General features: G+C 40.6%; 1 protein-coding gene across 1 annotated transcript; it reads right to left on the bottom strand.

The window, feature by feature from the left end:
• Nucleotides 1-1,972: 1,972 nt before the first annotated feature.
• acss2l (acyl-CoA synthetase short chain family member 2 like) lies at nucleotides 1,973-19,656 on the bottom strand. The gene is made up of 18 exons (XM_040144013.1): nucleotides 19,404-19,656; nucleotides 19,054-19,249; nucleotides 15,438-15,529; nucleotides 14,740-14,843; nucleotides 12,258-12,330; nucleotides 11,967-12,042; nucleotides 10,230-10,314; nucleotides 9,035-9,172; nucleotides 8,398-8,568; nucleotides 8,096-8,229; nucleotides 6,165-6,297; nucleotides 5,702-5,758; nucleotides 5,323-5,403; nucleotides 4,809-4,917; nucleotides 4,548-4,616; nucleotides 4,115-4,291; nucleotides 2,825-2,899; nucleotides 1,973-2,722 (listed from the first exon to the last, which is right to left on the bottom strand). The coding sequence occupies exons 1-18, from the start codon at nucleotides 19,525-19,527 to the stop codon at nucleotides 2,595-2,597; spliced, it is 2,022 nt and encodes a 673-aa protein (XP_039999947.1). The 5' UTR covers nucleotides 19,528-19,656; the 3' UTR covers nucleotides 1,973-2,594.
• Between the last annotated feature and the right edge of the window lie 305 nt (nucleotides 19,657-19,961).

The raw sequence follows: 19,961 nt of genomic DNA, 5'->3' as shown, positions 1-19,961 counted from the left end.
GCACCTGGACACATCTTAGCTGGACGCACACCTCTAGGGAGGGTAGCCAAAGAACTAGACGGGTTTGTCTAACTGTGGACTGATGAATACCTAAACTGTTTTAGATGACTTTGTTACCCCTTCCAGCTTCATGCAAATCAACAATTCTTGATCGTAAGTCTTCTGGGGTCTCTTTTTCGTAAGTCACGGCTCATGCCAGCAGACGCTTCTCGTGAATAGCAAGCTCAAAATGTCTGAGTGTCGTTTATGAGCCAAGGTGGCTCCAACCCACACCTCCAATCTGGTTTCATTGACGTTTGCATAGCGTACCAACCTGGATATGCCCGATCTCGTCAGATCTTGCAAGCTAAGCAGAGTAGGGCCTGGTTGGTACTTGGATGGCAGACCGCCCTGGAATACCATGTGCTTTAAGCGTAGGGGCGGCTGCAGCTCAGGAGGTAGGGCGGGTCGTCCACCACCAATCGGTGGTTCGGTCCCCGGCTCCTCCAGTCCGCGTTTCGAAGTGTCCTTGGGCAAGATGCTGAACCACAAATTGACCCCGATGTGTCATCGGCGTGTGAGTGCTTCTATGTGTGTGTAGAAAGCACTGTATGGATGTGTGTGTGAATGGGTGAATGTGGCAGTAGTGTAAAGCGGTTTGAGTGGTCGGTAAGACTAGAAAAAGCTCAATAAAAGTGCAGTCCGTTTACCCTTTGCCATTAGCCGAGAGGGGTTCCCGTACCTCTTCCAACCTACACTGTGAATGTTTGAGTGATGCACCGAGTGTGGAAGAGAACAATGATTCGTGTGTTATTAGTCAAAGTAAATTTTGTATGTTCATAATTGCAACCTAGATGAAGCTCTGACTGTATGTTCGAGACAGTTTCATACATGACGGGTTCGCTGACCCACTCATGCCACTGTCGCTGTTTTGTCATGTGCACATTGCTTTATACAACTTGCAGTAAACTTGTGACAGTTTGGAGCTTGTAGTGTCTACCAGCGGGTCAAAATAACCACAGATCACTAGATCAAAACTACCTACTGGGAGTTTCTAGAGTTAATCCAGTATTACGTCATTACTATAATAAAATAAATGTTAAAGCAAGTGATTTTTTTTTTTTTTTTTTTTTGCGCACACGTCGCAAATGTGACTACGTGGTGGGGGGGAGTGATTTTACATTCTCAGATCGGTTTTATTTTAAAAACTTTTAGGGGTCTACATGTATAAAATTACGCAGTAATTCACAAGCGTTGACTGCAAAAGAAAAATAACTCAGAAACATTAATACAAATACATTTGGTGGCTGAAACACTTTTATTTTCCCGGTCAGCGTTGGCAGGTTACAAAACATCTGCAGACTGCTGCTGTGACCAGAGGACGACGGAGGAGGAGATGGAGGGTTGGACGGCGGTTGGGGGGGGGGTTAAAGAGGTTGTTATGGTAACCACTCCTCTGCTGCTGGGGTTGATGATGTAACACTGCCCATGGCTGTGTGTGTGTCTGGGCTTTTTGCTCCTCGTTCTCCCCACCTACACACACACACACACACACACACACACACACACACACACACACACCCTGCTGCACGCATGGGACATTGAGTGGTGTAGAGGAGAGAGAGAGGGAGAGATGTAGACACAAACAAAGGAAGCCCACTGACTGTACATGACCCAACATTAACAGCAAGATAAGAGCGCAGTCCCTCTGAGCTACTTTTGTAACAACATGCTGCAAAGTAATCTCTTTAAAAAACAGATTATTGTTCCTTTTTTTTCCCCTCTTTTTCAAGATCACTGACGCTTGTAATTTCAAAAGAATCCAGTGCATTTAAGATAAAACAACCCGCTTTTCTCCTCTGTCTCCCATAATCGCCGCTCCCCGCTGCACTGATCACATCATCAAAGCTGTGTCTTTGTGCTCTGTGCATCGTCAGACAGCAAAAGGCAGAAAGCCGTAGCAGGAGAGTGGGGGGGGGAAAAAAAGCTTTTACATCAAACTGTGATGCCATCAGATGGCAGCTGCAGAGGATGAGTCTTGCCACATGAGGGCGTCAAACTGCTGCTCTGCTCGAAGGTAAAAGGGGGGGGAAAAAAAGCAACAAAGCGAATTGAACTCTTTATTTTCAGGTCATAGAAATGTGTCAGGGAATGAAAATATACATCAGTCGTCAGTCAAAAATAAGATGTGCAAAGCTGACTTTATTATTTCAAGATTTAAAAAAAAGGAAAAAAAAAAGGTTCACTTCCTCCTGCAACAATATGAAACACAAAACTACAAGATTTTTAAGAAAATATAAAAGATATTAATTCTGTGTCTAATTTGTCTGATATTTTGGCCCAAACGCAAACCAACTACAGCCCCATATCAGTACGTCCACGTAAATCCACCACTGCTTTTATTTGACCTCTTCAATTGTTTTTCTATTTTCTTTGTCCACATAAAACAACAATTTTAAACATCTCACTGTTGCCAGAATCAATTTCTTCATTCAGTCCCACAGAGTGCACACAAAACACCCAGACGCTGATCCAGAACCAGCAGTTTGTGATTGTCTTCATCTGCACCATCGCACAGTCAGAAGAGGGAAAGAGAGGGAGATGGAGGTGTTTATTCAGGCTGCGGCTTCACATCTCTGGTTGAACAGCACCTCGACCACCTTGGGGTCGGCAAGGGTCGAAAGGTCGCCCAGGTCCTGCTCGTTGCGGGCGATCTGCCGGAGGATGCGCCTCATGATCTTTCCTAAATCGATGAGAGTCGGGAGAAGAGGAGACAGGTGAGGAGGGGAGAGGACGAGGAGGAGGTGGAGCGGGCGCTGGTTTCAAGAGGTGTTGAACCGTTTACCTGAGCGAGTTTTCGGGAGTGCCGGGGCATTTTGAATGAAGTCTGGTGTGGCGATTGGACCGATTTTCTCTCTCACTGATAAAAGGATACAGAAAAGGAATCAATACCGTGCAGGGTACAGCTCGACTGCGCTGAAATTAAACTCCGATTGTGGGCTTCACTCACCTCCCAAAAAGCCTGAGCTGGTTGCTTTCATTCAAACTACTGATTATAATGTCACCTCTGCCTCTTCTACACTTCATTTCTTTTGCTGTGATACATGAATGTTGGTACAAGATGGCAAGTCTAGGAAGAAGCTCTGCTTCTTTAATTTTGAATTTTTTGATGTTAGTTTCCTTTATTTTCTTCCTTTTTCTTTACTTCTGTCTTATTTTACTTTATTTTTTCTGGCTTTTTTTCGGTGGCTACTGTTTTACATGTTATCTCCTTTTTCAAGAAACTGTGCATGGTTTCATTTTCATTACTTGACAATATGTCACTGTAGCGTATATAGCTGCAACAATCAGTCAACTAGTCGACAAGTCGATGGACGGAAAACTAATCTGCAACTGTTTTGATCATGAAAAGGTAGTTTAAGTCATTTTGTAAATCAAATGTCAAATATTAGCTGCTTCTAACTTAAAAATATGAGGATTTAATGCTTTTCTAAGTCACACCTGATAGAAAACTGAATGTCTTTTGATCTTGGCCTGTTGTTCAGAAACAGGACATCTGAAGCCGTCACCATACTCTGTAGGATCGTTATAAGGGGCATTTTTCACAATTTACATTCATTTTATGGAAAACAGAATTAATGAATTACTATTATTGTATAATGTATTTACTGACTGGTTACAGGTTTAATGAAGAATTTGTTGTGTGACTGAAGCTTGTGCTTAAAGCAACCACTTGTCTGTGTGATAGTTTGAAACTGAGGTAGATGTGGTCATGTTTTTAATCATGAGGCTATCATAATAAAGGCATTCTAACTTTTGAACTAGACCAGTTTGTCTTATTATCTATTTTTGGCCATTTATTTGTCAGAATAACTACATTTACTGTCACGCTGCATAACGAACCCTGGAATTAAAGGTACTTCACCCGTAGCTGTTTCTTTCACAACAGAGTCTTTAAATTTAATTTGACATTTTATTTTGGATCTTAAAATCAGATTCTATACAAAAGATAACCATAAACACACAAAAACAATAAAATCGCACAAGACAAATCAAAATTTGCATCATTTTGAGTTGATTTTTCCTCTAACCCTCATTTAAAAAAAAACAAAAACCCTCTGTGTCCGAGCCTTACCCGCCCTCTTGAGCTCCTCCGCCAGTGTGTGGTTAAATTCCCTGCTGTCTTTGAGGGTGACAAAGCAGTAAAGACACTCGCCCTTCAGCTTGTGAGGCCGGCTCACTACTGCAGCCTCCGCCACGGCCGGGTGCTCTGTCAGGGCCGCCTCCACCTCCGCTGTGCTCATCAGGTGTCCTGAAGGACAACAATAACACACCAGGTTATGAGTTTCGTTGGTGATAAACCATAAAAATTTAATATATATAATTCAACAACGGGTTTCAGGAGAAAAAAAAATGAACAGTGTTCTCAAAAGGCTGCGATTTGTTATATCTTAAGTTATTGTTGTGATATCAAATAAAAATAGCTCAGTTTGGTGTTGTAACAACCTTTTTTGAAGGTTCTGTGAAGCAGCAGCATTATTAGACCGTAACAGCTCTCGGTACAGTACCTGACACATTCAGCATGTCGTCTATTCTTCCTGTGATCCAGTAATAGCCGTCTTTATCCCGCCTGCAGCCTGAGAGAGGAGAAAACAAGTTGCATAACCCCCAAAAGAGTCCCTACAGCATCTTTTTCTGCCCCTGAAGAGGCTCTGTGGTATTTTAATGAGCGATCAAGATGTACATTTTTGATATATAATTTGAGTGATAATAGGTTTTCCGGTCTCCATTGCAAGGGTGAAAGATGAAATATAATTTTTGTGTCTTACCATCACCGGTCACATAAAAGCCCGGAAATTTCTTGAAGTAGGTGCTTTCAAAGCGCTCGTGGTTTCTGTACAAAGTGCGCATTATTCCAGGCCAGGGCCTCCTGAATACCTGTAACAAAACACAGGTGACACACCTCAAACACAAGAGAAGTATTACTGCTACTGCTGCCAAATATAAAAATTCACTTAATAATAAACTCATTTTACACAAAGTTAAAAAGTGCTTTACAGTGCTTCAGAGTGCTTATCATGATTAAAACCATTCAGAACGACAATTAATCTGACATTTTATGGAGCTAAATCATGTCAATAAAAGTACACACACTGAAATAAAATAAAATACACCAGAATAAAACAAGATAGAACAAGTGAAATTAACAAATAAAACAGATAAGAATTATTAAAACTACTAGTGCAATCCCATTTACTAGTATTGAACTGCTGAGCAGCTGCATACAATTGCCATTGCAGTTATAAACAAAGTTGCACTGAACTGAGTTGAATTGAAACTTACCAGATAACCCTCAGCCTCACCTTCCAGTTCCTCTCCGTGTTCGTTGAGGATGGTCGGCTCAACCCCGAAGAAAGGAAAGGTCTGAAATCGGAGGTGTGGGTTTAGTGCAGCGTTTGCTCCAGATCGTAACTTGAATCATAATGCTCTCATGGAAATGGCAAAAAAAAAAAAAAAAAAAAAAACGGAAACAATTTACATGAAGAAAATGCTGCATCTCCTGAGCCAATTAAGTTAAAAATACTGACAGATTCTCACATACAGAGGTGAACCCCTTCCTTACCAGCAGGACTCATTGGAGGAGATACGGGTAATGTTTAAAAGTTACACAGAAATATCAGAGTGTGAGGTAGCCGGTGTCGAAAGAGACGCTTTCACTTACAGCAGAGCCAGGTTTCAGCGGCGTGGCAGCAGGCAGAGGAGTCAAAACATGACCTCCCTACAGAGAAATAAAGTACATCATAGTTACTGATGACTGGTTTTACGAAAAACTAGATTCTGAGTGCAAATATATATATATATATATATATATATATATATATATATAATAGCAGACAGCTATTTCTGTCTACATAATTTGATTAATCGCAAATTTGCTACAAAAAAATTGCACCAGTGATTTAGAATATCAACCATAAACAGAATTTTTTATTATCAAACTTTTTGCTGTCATTTCAGCTCTGGAGCGCTGGTTCCGTTTGTTTCTGGGCGTCTGGGGAAGTAACGACACCGCCATGTGTGGTGGAGGTCATTAGGGGACCAACAATACATTTTTGCTCTGGGCGGGCGAACCCAGGAAATAGATCCGGCCATGTATATTCCCAGCTGAAATGTGTGTTCATTACCGTCTCTGTCTGCCAGAAAGTGTCCACCACGGGACATCTGCCCTGACCGACCGCCTCGTGGTACCACTGCCACGCCTCTGGGTTGATCGGCTCGCCCACCGTACCCACAATCCTCAGGCTGGAGAGGTCGTACCTGACAGAGACGAGTGAGAAAATTTTTATCTCAGATGTCCTTATATTCCATCCTTATCTGGCACTCATCACTACTCTCTTTATCACAAAGCCGGTTGGACTTTATCACTGACGAGGAAAGATCATCTCGTGATATTCATCTATAAAGCGCTACTTCCAAACTAGCTCACATCTCACTACAGCAGACAATCCAATAACCTTGGCAGAACTTGTTGCAGATACCATGCTCCTTTTAGAGAATCTTTTGTCCCCCTTGGAAATTTAAAGCTTGATTTTTTTTTTAAATTTTTTTTTTTTTATGACTCTTGTTGGTCTCCTGGCCCTGTTTGTGTTGTCTCCGTATGCTGGTTGTCGGTGGTTGTCTGGCTTTGAATGTTTCTTGTTCTCAGGTTTCTCTGGAAAAATAGATCTTGATCTAAGCGACACTGATGGGATAAAATAATCATAAATGTGAAATCTGTGATACTAAATACATTCCAGATATTCTCCCATGTCTGCCTGTCTGGCTAATCTGGCCTATTAGTTGTGCTGATAATGGAGTCGTTTCATCGGTGCAAACCGACGCATCCAGGCAGATGGTTTTACTCTTTCCCTCCGACATCTGACATTTACCAGCAGTCCTTCACATCTTTTCCGTCACTGATTTGATGTGCTTATTTGCTTTCCTGCTGAGAGTTAGATATGAAATTGAAAACTGATACCACTCTCGTGACTTTACGGTAAATATTCAACTACCACCACGAGGCCATTAGCTTTTAGCTTAGCGTAGCATAAGGACTGGAAACGGGGGAAACAGCCTACCTCCATCTGGAGGTCACAAAAATCCACCCACCGGCATCTCTAACGCCCACTCATTGACACTATATAAGTCTTTTTTAAGAAATATTAATAAAACCCAAAGTGTATAAACAACCAGTTGTGGTTTTAGACTATGTCTTTGCCGGGAACATTCACTTCTTTGTCCCGGAGTCTTGTCGGAGACTCCAGGGTACAGCCAGTCAGGCTGTTCCCCCCTTTTCCCGGTTTTTATGCTAAGCTAACTGGCTGCTAACAGGTTCCTGGTTCATATTGATCATACAGATATAAGAATGGTATTAATCTGCTCATCTAACTCTCTGTGGTAAAAGCGAGTAAGCATATTTCCTGAAATAAAACTCCGTCAGAACTGCAAGGGAAATGTCCGGTTAATGGTTGTCAGCCGGAATAAGAAGAAGCCAACTGAGTAAAGGAAGACAAGACGTTTTTTTCCAGTGGTTTTTTCTGACGAGCTGATGTGAATTCAGACTCGCTCTCGAAAACAGTCGGTCAAGGGCTAATGTCCTGTATTTCCGCTGAACCTCAGCTTGTAAGATGAGGTTCAGGCGGTTTCTCCCTCTCAGTTACAGGTGTCATGTGGGAGTGAATGAATGTTGACGAACTAAAAACCAGAGGTTCCTGGCATCTTTTTTTTTTTTTTTTGGACAGATAACCCCATTCTAAGTAACTCCAAGTAAGTAATTCACCATTTGACATGCGTGAAAAACCGCATGTTCACACTGGTTCCGTCACATTTTTTTTTTTTCTTGCAATGTGGTTTCTTCCCTGCCGAGCAAAAATGTTACATAAGAAGTGAGGTCTTTGAAAACCTAAGGGGAAAACGTCCATATAAAGGCTGGGAAACCCAGATGCAAAAATACACCAGGGCCACCTCTCAGTAGAAGCTGTGCTTTGGAAGTCAGGCGCCTCCTGCAGCGTTTGGAAAAACCTCTGAAAACACATCGAAGGATCTTTCTTCGATCTCAGCAGATGCGGGTTCTTACTTCTGCAGTGGCTCCCGTCCGTACTTCATCAGCAGGCGGATGGCTGTGGGGGCTGTGTAGAACTTGGTCACTTTGTACTTCTCAATAATCTCCCAGAACCGGCCGACGTGAGGGTGGACAGGAATACCTTCAAACTGGAAAGAAAAACAAACACGCACACACACATGTATCTCTCAGAAGATTGAGGAACATCACCATGGTCTGGTTTTCAGCTCCCATTGGGGTCCTCTATGCTAAAACGTGTCTTCTAATGGCACTGTGGTGATTTTTCATCGAAGGAGCAAAGTCTCTGTCCGACTCACTAGCACGCCCGTGGCGCCGTTTGCGAGGGGCCCGTAGGTGATGTAGGAGTGGCCCGTGATCCAGCCGATGTCGGCTGTGCACCAGTACACGTCGTCATGGCGATGGTCAAAAACGTACTTGAAGGTCAGCGATGTGTAGAGCAGATACCCGGCGACCGTGTGGAGAACACCCTGTGCCGCACGCAGAGATAGGGACATGAATGAGGAGATAATGGGTCAACACAGAGACAGCAGACAGCAAAAAATAAGGGGCCTCTCAATGCCGGCGGAGGGGACATGGGAGGAAAAGACAGACATAATTTTATATTATTCGATGCTCTGAGTGGAGTGTTTAGTGTAATGACAACATATAATTCACACTAATGTACAAAACACAAATGCAGTTGTGGGGCTTTCAGAGAAGAGATGACTTTCTAGGATTGTAGTTTTGCCTCTTAGCTTTAGAAAGCCATTAATTCTCTCTAAAGAAAGCAGATTATGTAAAAGCCAGCATGGTTAACATCATTACAGGCTTATCAGAGTAGAAAATAAATGCTGTGATTTGTGGTTTCACTGAGAATTTTTTTATTTATTTATTTTTAAGCCAGACTCTGCGCTTCTGCTCCTAAACCGGTTTCCACCTGCAGCTGCGTCTTACTTTGGGTTTGCCAGTGGAGCCGCTGGTGTAGAGGATAAACAGCGGGTCCTCGGCGTCCAGCCACTCGGGTTCACACTCTTCCGGAGAGTCTCTCATCGCCTCCTCCCACCACACATCACACTCTGAGTCCCATGGGGTCTGAGTGCGACAGAATAGCAGGGAACGAAGCCAGCACATGTAAGCGCTCATCACATCTGCTCACACGGTGTGCCAGATGCACAGGCAACAACGCACCATGTCAGTTTTGAACTGACTGTAATTTACTGTGCCCCTTGGAGGCATATTCTTAATCCAAAATTGGAAGAGACCACTTTTTTTTTCTGTTGTTTTTTTGTTTTTGTTTTAGCCTCGGATGATAGATTAAATGGTCCTTTGTGAGTTGAGGACTTATGGACGCCTTAAGCTGAAAGACTTATGGACTAAAACGTTCAAATGTAGGCTATTCTTCCTAGTTAGTGAAAAGCAGGAGATACAAGGTATGACACTGATTATTATAGGGTGTACGAGACGAATGAATGTACAGTAGCAGTAGACTTCAAACCTCTGGTATTGCAGCTATATTTCCCTGTTTTTCTTAAACATACAGATTTATACATAGATAAAAGATACATTCAAACATAGAATGGTTTGATATGTCATTCATGTATTGTAAGAATCTCAAGAAAGAAAGAACAACATCCCTGTTGTTCTGCTTCGTGACAATGTATACGTGCAGACAGCCCAAAGGGTTTTTAAACTGCTCATGTAATGTTTAAGTAGCAGAATTTTCTTAAATTAAACATCATTAAATTTTGGAGATACGTGGTTTTTCACTGGACAGTAACATTTTATTTTCTAGTAAGGTGACACAGATGATGATGATGATGATGATGATTTTGGCTGGTGATTAGTGTTCTCTATTTGTGCATTAGATGTGAGGTGATTTGAGTTTTTACACCTTTATCTTTATTTAACATTAAAAAAAATCTAAATAATTGTACTTTAACCTAAGTTCCGCATTTAATTATGACATCAAAAATGCATACATAGAAAGGAAATAAATATAACAGTGTGTATTTTATTTTGCTTTGTTTTATTGTTTGATAAGTTTTAATTTAGGCAGTTTAAATGTTACATACAAAACTACCGTCATAACTTAGCTTTAAGTATACAGCTGTAAACCAAAATATTAGGTGTTTGGTAGCTTTTTTTTTACCTGTAGTTTGTTGCATGCAGCTCCACTTTTTGTCCTCAGCGCATGGTGCTTGACGACGAGGCACTTTGTGATGGTAGATGACGCTCTGTGAGGAAATAAGAAAATGTCTGAGAGGCAGCAAAAGGCATACAACCTCATGTCATGGCTACGGAGTGCTTGCGTTGACCCACTTTCCAAGAATTTAAAAAATATCTGGATCCTGTGAGCCCCTGGGGCTTGTGTTGGTTCTCATATGTGAATATTTTAATTTAAGAGCTTTATTTTTTTCCCATCTCACTTTTTTTTCATTTGTCTCACCTTTCCTTGTCAATTTTATTTGTGTATTATAGCCCAAATACAGTATCTATCTGTATTATGAATCTGAACATCACATGACACCCGTGATTTGGGTGTGGAAAAACTCCAACAGAAAAAACTTTCAACAGGAAAAAATTGGAGAAACCTCAGGAAGAGCAACAGAGATAGGATCCCTCTTCAAGGACGGAGCGACATGCAAGAAAGCAGACAGAAGCAGCAATAGGGCAGGTACACAATAGTAAATATAGTAAGGGTTACGGGTTAAAGAGTTTCGGATGTAGTGTTAAAGAGTTTGGAACAAAAATTTCTGTTTCATTTGGAAAAATCTTAATTTTATGAGTAAAAATTTGAATTTTTAACTTAAAAAAACCAAAACATTTTACCATCTACTGGCGTTATCATTTTCAATTTCATCAGCAGATTGTAAGAGTATGCATCCTTCCCCCACAACCAAAAATCAAGCTGTAGTGTCTCAGATATGATAACAGAGCAGCAGATCCGCCAAAACAATGAGATTTAAAAAATAGAAAAATAAAAACGCTAAAATGCTCCATAGAGTTCAGGGAGACTGCAAAGTCGGTTGATAATTCTCTCTGGGTTCTACAGTTTACAAGTGACACCTTTCCCACACAAGTATTCATGTGTTCTCATTTTAATATAAAACATTCATGGCAACTTTAAATCCTGTCCAATTGTATATTCTTTCCCATTGGACTTCATTTTAGCAATATTGAATCATCACCAGATTTAAATGAGTTATTTTGTTTTATTTTTTAGGAAATTTGAAAATTATGCATTTGATTAGAGCAGCCGTTTTAGCTGTGCACGTCCGCTCAAGAGCACTGAGCTAAAATGTGTCAACCCAGTAAATTAAGTCAAAACAACACAAGTAGATGGTAAGAGTATGCACCCTCCCCCAATATCAAAAATCAAGCTGTGGTGTCTCAGATATGACTTGTAATTTACATTTAAAGCAAGAGTAAGAAACGTTTAGTCAAATATTTTAATTTAAGTTTAATTTTCTTCACATAAAGCTTATAAGGTAAAACAAACTATTTTATTACTGTATTTATTTTGAAATGAAACCCCTAAACATATCTACACCCTTGATACTGCCTCCCCCAGATAACCATTCCCAGCATGCTTTGTATCTCAGCTCACATCCCTCCCAGGCTCACGTTGCCACAGGAGACAAGCGGTTTGGGCATCCCTGATGAATCTGAGCGCTTCATGTTGCCCAGCAACCCTGTAATATGAAAACCAGGTGCTGTGTTTCCTCAGTATCCCTGATAACAGCTGACAGGGCTTTGCTGTGAGTGTGTGTGTGTGTGTGTTTGTGTGTCCAGTGACTCATATGCCAGAGTCCCATTAGCAGCAGCAGCGAGAGTAAACAAGGGCGGTTGCTGAGAAGTGGGAAGTGACCTTGTAAGCAGGACCTACTTTTCCCTGCACTTCTCCAGAGCCTCATCCACAATCTGTTTCAGGTTGATCAGCTTCTCTCCTCTGTAAACACCATCTGTATATTACAAAAGGATAGAGGGAGAGAGAGAGGCAGAGAAAGCGACAGATGACAAAAAGATGATGAGGTGCATTAACCAGTAGGGAGAAGGTGTTTAAACAATGAGTCACTTTACAACCTGAGCATCTTTGCAGCCCCTGAGTGCTAAACGCATCGCATCCTGGTGCTGCTGTATCTCCAGACAGTCTAGTCAGAGGTTAAGCTGGACCTACCTGCTGTCACCAGGATGCTGCTCTGGGTATCCATAATCCTCTCACACAGAGACTCAGAGGAGAAACCTGCAAACTGAACGTGCAAAGAGAAAGACAGAGAGAGAGGAAGAGCTGAAATGAGGACGTGTTGTGGAATCTACAACCTTTTAAAGGGTAATCCTGGTCCATTGCAGCTTGGGTCTTATTTTCCTGATTTTATCCATCGCTTGTATTGCAACTACAGTGAGACAAAAAAATGATGCAAAATGACCACAAAGAGACAGAAAAACTACCGCAAAGGGAAACAATATGACCACAAAGCGCTGCAAAACAGCTACAAGCAGATGCAAAAAGACTACAAATAAACCCAAAATGACTAGAAAGAGACACAATGCAACTACAATGAGACATTTAATGATGCAAAATGACCACAAAGAGGGACAAAACATCTTCAAAAAGACTCAAAACAACCACAAAGAGATGCAAAACGACCACAAGGAGATGCAAAACAACTAAAAAGAGATGCAAAACGTCTGAAAAGATAGACAAAACGACCATAAGGATGGCTGCGTGGTTTGTATTTGTTTTGTGTCTCTTTCAGTTTGGGTGTCTTGCTCCTATGTGGGAGGGTGGGGGGCCTTTTACATGTCTGTGCCCAGGGGTCCTTTGTGTCACAATCTGTCAATGTGTATTGCTTATGGCAACACTGTACTCATCAAAATAATTGCTTAGATCATGGTCCAACGGGGCAAGAAGGAAAGAATTAAACAAGCCATCGGTTTAGCCAGATGATCTAAACCACTTCATTTGCAGGTAAAACAAGAGGTGAATACGACTGTAGTGTTGGTCATAGTGCTTCATTGCACAGGAAAACTGTGCAAACTCAAAGTTTAACTAGGAGCTCAGTGTGTAAATTGTCAATGATGGTACAAAGAGCAGTTTGAGTAATAATTTTACTGTTCGCCCCCCCCGTTCTCTTCCAAATAAGTTAAAGCTAACCAAGGATTTTTTTACTTGTTTATCTAGAAATGGAAATTACAAATCAATTTGCTGATTCACATAGTTTTGTTCAGTTCAGTTTCATAAGATTCATAAGTCACTGAGTAGTAGTGTAGTTTGTTCACTTTTTTCTGAGCTTAAAATATGTAACACAACAAATGGAGCTCATTTAGCAGTAGGGATAACATGTTCACTCTGCTTGTACTACTGCTGCACTATACCTTAGCTTCTACCATTATTTCTCAGCTGTTACTTGTGGCCACACTGGCTGCTGAGTTCCCTTTAAAGTGCAGACAGACACAGTGATGATGCATACCGCTCCCTTTCATTACCATGTATAGAGAGGTCACCTTGTTCAGTATTACATAAGGAACCAGACATTAATAATTGCCCTTTGATTGTCATCTGCTGCGTCTCCCGCCACATGTTTGTGTTCTGGACAAGGTTAATAGTTCGCAGAGTATAAAGTTTCAGTGTTCAGGACAGCATTGTGAATCAGATCACTGAGGACTGTGTACTCAGCAAAATGTCACTGCGTGAGTGACATTGGCAGTGCTGTCTGGCTCCATCTATGACTGTATTCTATGCCAACCTAATTTATGATTCATATTTGGAGTCACAGGCCTATCTAAAAAGCTGGCTCTACCCCTAAAGACTGTTACGTTGCTAAGCGATGTTCATATCAAATACGATAAAAACATAGAGCTAGAGACAAGGTCGCTAACACTCAAGTCTGCCAAACGCAGGCCTTTGCCAGCTATAAAATGAACCCACCTTGGAGCAGCCTGGGGATATTTATAACAAGGCTACCACCCTTTGTAATTGATGGGGAAGGTTGAATAGCTAAAATAGTGCTGGCTTGCTTGCCAAACTGCACTGACTGATGTCCTCCCAAGCTGGATACAGCCAGTCAGTGCCTGACCCATATATTCAGTGCAGGTGCTGCTGTGTTCACGCAGCTCAGAGCTGATAACTGCAGGAGCAGGGCAGTTTGGACTAACAGAAGCAAGAGCTCGGGTTCAGCTCATGTTTTCTTGGGGAAATAGGGTCAGAGCAGCAAACAAGGCTAACAAACATGTTGACTGACTGCATTTGAACCAAATTTAGATGTCTCACATGACACTCCATGACACTGCATTAGGCAAACTCAATTGATCTGCTGCTATAAGTAGTATTAAACAAACCCAACTGAATCATGGCTCTTAAACCATCTGATTCTTAAAACCCCATGCTAGCCATTACTCGCGTCTCGTTTCTCAAAAAAAACACTGCAATACTGTTGCACCTTGAATACACGTTATTTGTTTGAGGGGGATTCACTTCCAGTTTTTGATAACATCAAGCTCTTGTTCCTATCAGATTTTAATGTCTCTATTGTAAGTCGCTTTGGACAAAAGCATCTGCTAAATGAAGTATTAAAAATGCAAAAAAATTAAAATAAAAAAAATTGTAAATTGCAATTCCTGTGAAGTTTGTGAAATGGGGGCTTCATCATACCACTTACCACAATGGAGTGAACAGCACCTATCCTGGCACAGGCCAGCATAGTGTAGACCAGCTCTGGGATCATGGGAAGGTAGATAGACACCCTGTCGCCCTTTTTCACACCTTGATCAAGGACAAAAGCACTGCTTTAGACTGAGTAATGGCATGTTGGATATGGGCCAGATTCTGCACTGGATATTCAATATGCAACAAGTACATACTGTATAGAGCCATATCTGGTGGCTTGTGGCATGCTGGTTATGGGCCAAATAACAATGCCAATATTGTGTCACATCACAGAAAATGTTGGCCATACACATATCCTCGGCTTTAGATGATACTTTTACACTTGTAATTTACAGTTATAAAATATACTGAATTTATATACCCAAGATACAGACTGACATGAGAATAAAACTCTTATGATAATGCTATTTTTAATGTTTTGTCAAGGTCAAAGAGTTGGTCTTCACTGTTTGAAGGCGGTTTGACATTTTCTCCTTTGTACATTCTGGATCTAAAAGCCAAAAAATGTTGCAATTAAGAAGTAAAGATCAACAAAAGGCAATGAATTCAGCATGTGTTCTCTCTCTTCATTGCCCTCTAACTCTTTGCCGCTCACAGTTCATTCTGATGACTGAGTGCTTTGAAATATTAACCAATTAATCTACAGATAATATTGTTTAATAATCAGTACCTAAGAATTCCGACTCTCACCCATTTGCTTGAGGACATTAGCACAGCGGCAGACATGGCCCAGCAGCTGGCAGTATGTGATGGTCATGTGGTGGTCAGGTGAATTTCCCTCCCTGGGAAGACAAGATACAAGAGGAGAAAAACACCGAAAAATCTGTTAAAGTAATGTAAAACCTGTATCAGGTTGTATGAAGCTCTGTCTGTATGTGTTGCTTTTTTTTAGTGCTTTCATCCCCCCACATACTGTGCTTCATCCAACTGTACCTTTGCAAACAACATTAAGGTTTTGAGTTCATTGGGGAGATAACCTGTTCCTGTTGTTCCTGTGTCTATATTGGGTTTGGATGTCTGTCAGGACAGTTGTTTTGAAAAACTATGTGGCACAATGTTTCACAGGGCAGCAGACAGCGCGGTAGCAATCCCCCGGTGTGGCACTGAATCCAAAACACTGCAACAACCTGGCCTCAACCAAGGCCAGGAATGGTGAAGTAAATTATTACTCTGATTAAACTCTCTGCAATCATAAATGCAACATACAGTATATTTATAAATTGGCCTGATGATGCGATGGTAGTGCTAAAGAACTCTGATGTATTCTGAATTATTTGGGACCACTTTAGCATTTTAAAGAGCCCACATAGTATTTGATGATCTTTACAGATCTCAATGTTTCTCAGGTTGCAGTGACTAATGTTGCCTTATCAGATCTTTCTTGTGTTATGTTTTAAGTGACCATCCATACAGATATTCCTAAGAGAAAAGACATTATCAGAGAATTTTATATCCATGAAAACATTAGTGCAGAGTAAGGCTTTTTGTATGATAACCACCTTTAGTGACCCTTTAAAAAAAAAAAAAAAGGCACCCAGATGCCTCAGCAGTTAGTAACTACAGATCCATGACCACCGTATCCTAAAATTGTTTGGAAAAAGTGTTTTCCAACAAATTTACAACTTTCTGGCCTCAAATAATTGCAAATTTCGAATCTGGATATTGGTCCTACCACATCAGCAGGACTCACCTTATCAAAGTTTTAAAGATATATTTATTCAAACGTTAACTGGCAAAAATAGAGTCCTCATTTTATTATTCCAAAGTGCTGTTGAGCATTGTATTGCTATGCAAATTAAAAAAACTGGGATTACTTTGTTGACAGAATCTGACCTGGTTTAAATATTAACTAAGACTTTTTATGCATTGGCAATTACACCAATCAGCCACAACATTAAAACCGATAACTGGATTTAATGTTGTGGTGGATTGGTGTATGTGTCAGAGAAAACTAAAATCACCTGCGGAATTCCTCAGGGGTCAATCCTTTGACCTATTTTATTGAGCTTTTAAAAGCTCCCACTGGCTCCCATTATGCAATACAACAAAATTTTCTATTATAATTTTGCTGATGACACTCAAATTTACATATCTGTATCAACAAATGTGTATGATCCCATAGACTCCCTGAACAAGTGCATTGACCAAATAAATGATAAAATGTGTAAAAAAAAATCAATAAATTAATTTAAAAAAAGCATCCTACATTTAAATAAGAATAAAACTATGTTTATGGTTTTTGGTGCTAACGAACAAGACTGAAAGTCAGTGCTCATCATTATGCTGAAAACTACAACCGAAGTGAGAAATCTTGGCTTAGCCATGAAATTAAACCTAAACAGCCATATTGGGACAATAACAAAGTAACCTATTACCACCTTAAAATACAGCATGAATTAGAGAACTCACGTACAAGCAAGATTTAGGAAACCTAATCCATGCCCTTATCTGAAGTAGGTTGAACTGCTGTAATAGGATTTTCTCAGGCCTTTCTAAAAAACCTCTTTGACAGCTGCTGCTCATTCAGAACGCTGCTGCTTAAGATCTAACAAGGACCAGGAAGGCCAAGCACTTTACTCTTGTCTTTTAGAAATACTACTTCTACATTTAAAAATCAGTAAACTGTTTTGGACTAAAATACATCTGCATCTGAGGCCATCTGCCATTAAATCAAAACATGGTGATGCTGCTTTTAACCACTGTGCTGCAGATACCTTGAACAAATTCCAGAATATCTCACACATTAAATACTACTGAATCAAAGCTGAAGGCGTAATGTGTGTTTATCATTGCTTTATATAGACTTTATGCTCTTGATGTGTGTGTGTATATATATATATATATATATATATACATGCAGTCTTCTATTTAATTAATTTTGTGTCATTTGTTCTGCTGTTTTAATCTATATGAATTATATAATACACTTATCCTCTGTATACATTAATTGGTCTGTGCAAATGTAGTTGCTGTTCCTTTTCTTGCCTAAAAGAGAAAACTGAAAACTATAGCTATTGCAGATAATGCATAAATCGTCAGGTGATAAATGGCTGCACTACCTAATTTTTTAGTTGATATTAAATACCCTGTTGCAGGATGTTTCTCTTTTCACTATATTCTGGCAAACACTGAAACAGAAAACACGAAGCTATATATTATAACCATGAAATATCTTGTACATTAAACCAGATAATTGTCACCATCTCCCATGTTAAAACAGTACTAATCATTTAAAACAAAGGCGCAACTACACGCCCCTTTCTCAGTTAACAGTTGACTAAACAAGCAGTGTGGAAGGGATTTCTTTCATGTCGATGCCTTTTAATTGTTGGTTTGATTTTGTAAAACAGTGTATTGCCTTAAACTTTGTGCTTTAGTCACAGGACAGTGTAAAAACAATGAATTTCCTCAACTGGCCCCTTGGAGTTGAACAATTTCTATTTGTTGGTGGCAATTTTACATCTTTTTTGAAATGCAAACATCTATTGATCTCATGGTATCAGCCTGTGTTATCCAGTAGATCCTAGTAGCTGCAAGTAAATGCCAATGTCAGATGCAGTGGCGAGTAAAGTAAAAAAAAAAAAAACACACATTTGATTTTTAAATTCAGGTTTGGTGTCTTAGTTTTCACCGTGTTCTACCATTTGAGATATTTTTCTAGATGCTGTTTAGACCACAGTGTTTTAACAGGTCAAACCAAACCATCTGGTCACTAAATAAAGTATCAACACAGCTGACATACTATATCCTAATCGTATGGTGTGCTGCTGAAACAGGCATGGCAAACACTTGAGCAGATACATTACTTAAGTGCTTTGGTTTAATGCAAACAGTGTTTAGACACTGGTGGTTGGTCTCTACTGTGCTTGGTTACATTGAACCCCTATTACTGCTGAGCTTGCAAAACAACTGTTTCTTGTTTTAAACTGTCAGTGGACTTTTATTATTGGAAGACTCTATCAAGAATTAAGTAGAAGCAGGCTTTGTATTACAACAAAACACCATAGATTTATGAGTCTTGCAGGACTCTTACAAACTGCTGTAACCCTGGAATGTTAAATGTGTTGGATCCAAATCATGAAATCTGGGAAAATTTCGTAACAAATCCTGTTAAATGCTCTCTTTTGATTCTGACAGCAGAGAGACTGAAACAGTGACATTGTATTGCACTCACTGTGGTTTGTTTTGGTGCACGGGGTTTGCACAGGGGAAACAGCAGTTGTTATTGACTAGAATACCTGACATAACTCCAGGCAGCTTTTCCCATCAAAGCCATCATTCATACTTGGTACGCGTCGTTACTTACCAGTAATAGGCAACCTTTTCACCAAGGTTCCTCTCCCTAACATGCCTATCCAGGACATTATAGCATATGTTGGTTTTGGCCCCTTCCATGCATTTGACGTATATGGTCCCTTTTGTCACATCAAAGTTGTACTGCAACATTGGCCCTGTTGCTGGCTTCTTCCAAAAGAACTCATCAGCAACTTCCTTCCAGAAAGCTGGAATAAAGTGATACTTAAAGTAAGTGTTACAGGACGCAGACAGGGCAGACAAACACTGAGAGATACTGCTTAACACATAGGCTCAGATGGAGATGAAATGCAAGGAAACACTGCAAGCTATGCACTAAAAATACAGACGTGTTTGACCTACCTTCGGGATCCTCAAGAGACTTCCTGTACAGTTCCAGATAAGACTTAAAATCAGGCACATGAGCATCCCTCTGCAGGTCACCAGAAGGGTAGTACATTTTGTCCTGAGATTCAGGAACAACCATTGTGGAAGGACAGATGTAGACAGGCCTATATCATCTGACGGTGAGTCAGAAATATGGGTTAATCTGGAGTCACCGCTGATCTGTCTGGATCCTCCCAGGTAAGGTAAGAACACTATAAGGCCTTCGGTACTGAAGCAACACAACACAGTATGCATAAAGACCCACCTCTAATCCCTGAGCAGGAGGCTCTCTCCAGTCTGCTTAGTGCCAGGGCAGCCAATCGGCTCGTAGGGTGCGGCACTCCCACTTTTTTATTGGATGAGCCCTTCCTGGCCTGTTGAGAGCATTATTTTTCCAAGCAAGGAGTTGGAGGAGGCTGAGGAAGAGGAGGAGGTGTACAGTGGGACGAATGCTGGGACGAAGTTTAACAGAGATGATGATGGTTGCTTTCAGGAAAAACAAAAACAAAATAGGGACAGGATACAACACTTGTT

The sequence above is a fragment of the Xiphias gladius genome, chromosome 14, assembly GCF_016859285.1.
Source record: "Xiphias gladius isolate SHS-SW01 ecotype Sanya breed wild chromosome 14, ASM1685928v1, whole genome shotgun sequence".
NCBI classification, from domain to species: Eukaryota; Metazoa; Chordata; class Actinopteri; order Istiophoriformes; family Xiphiidae; genus Xiphias; species Xiphias gladius.
This window is presented reverse-complemented; position numbering and strand designations above follow the sequence as displayed.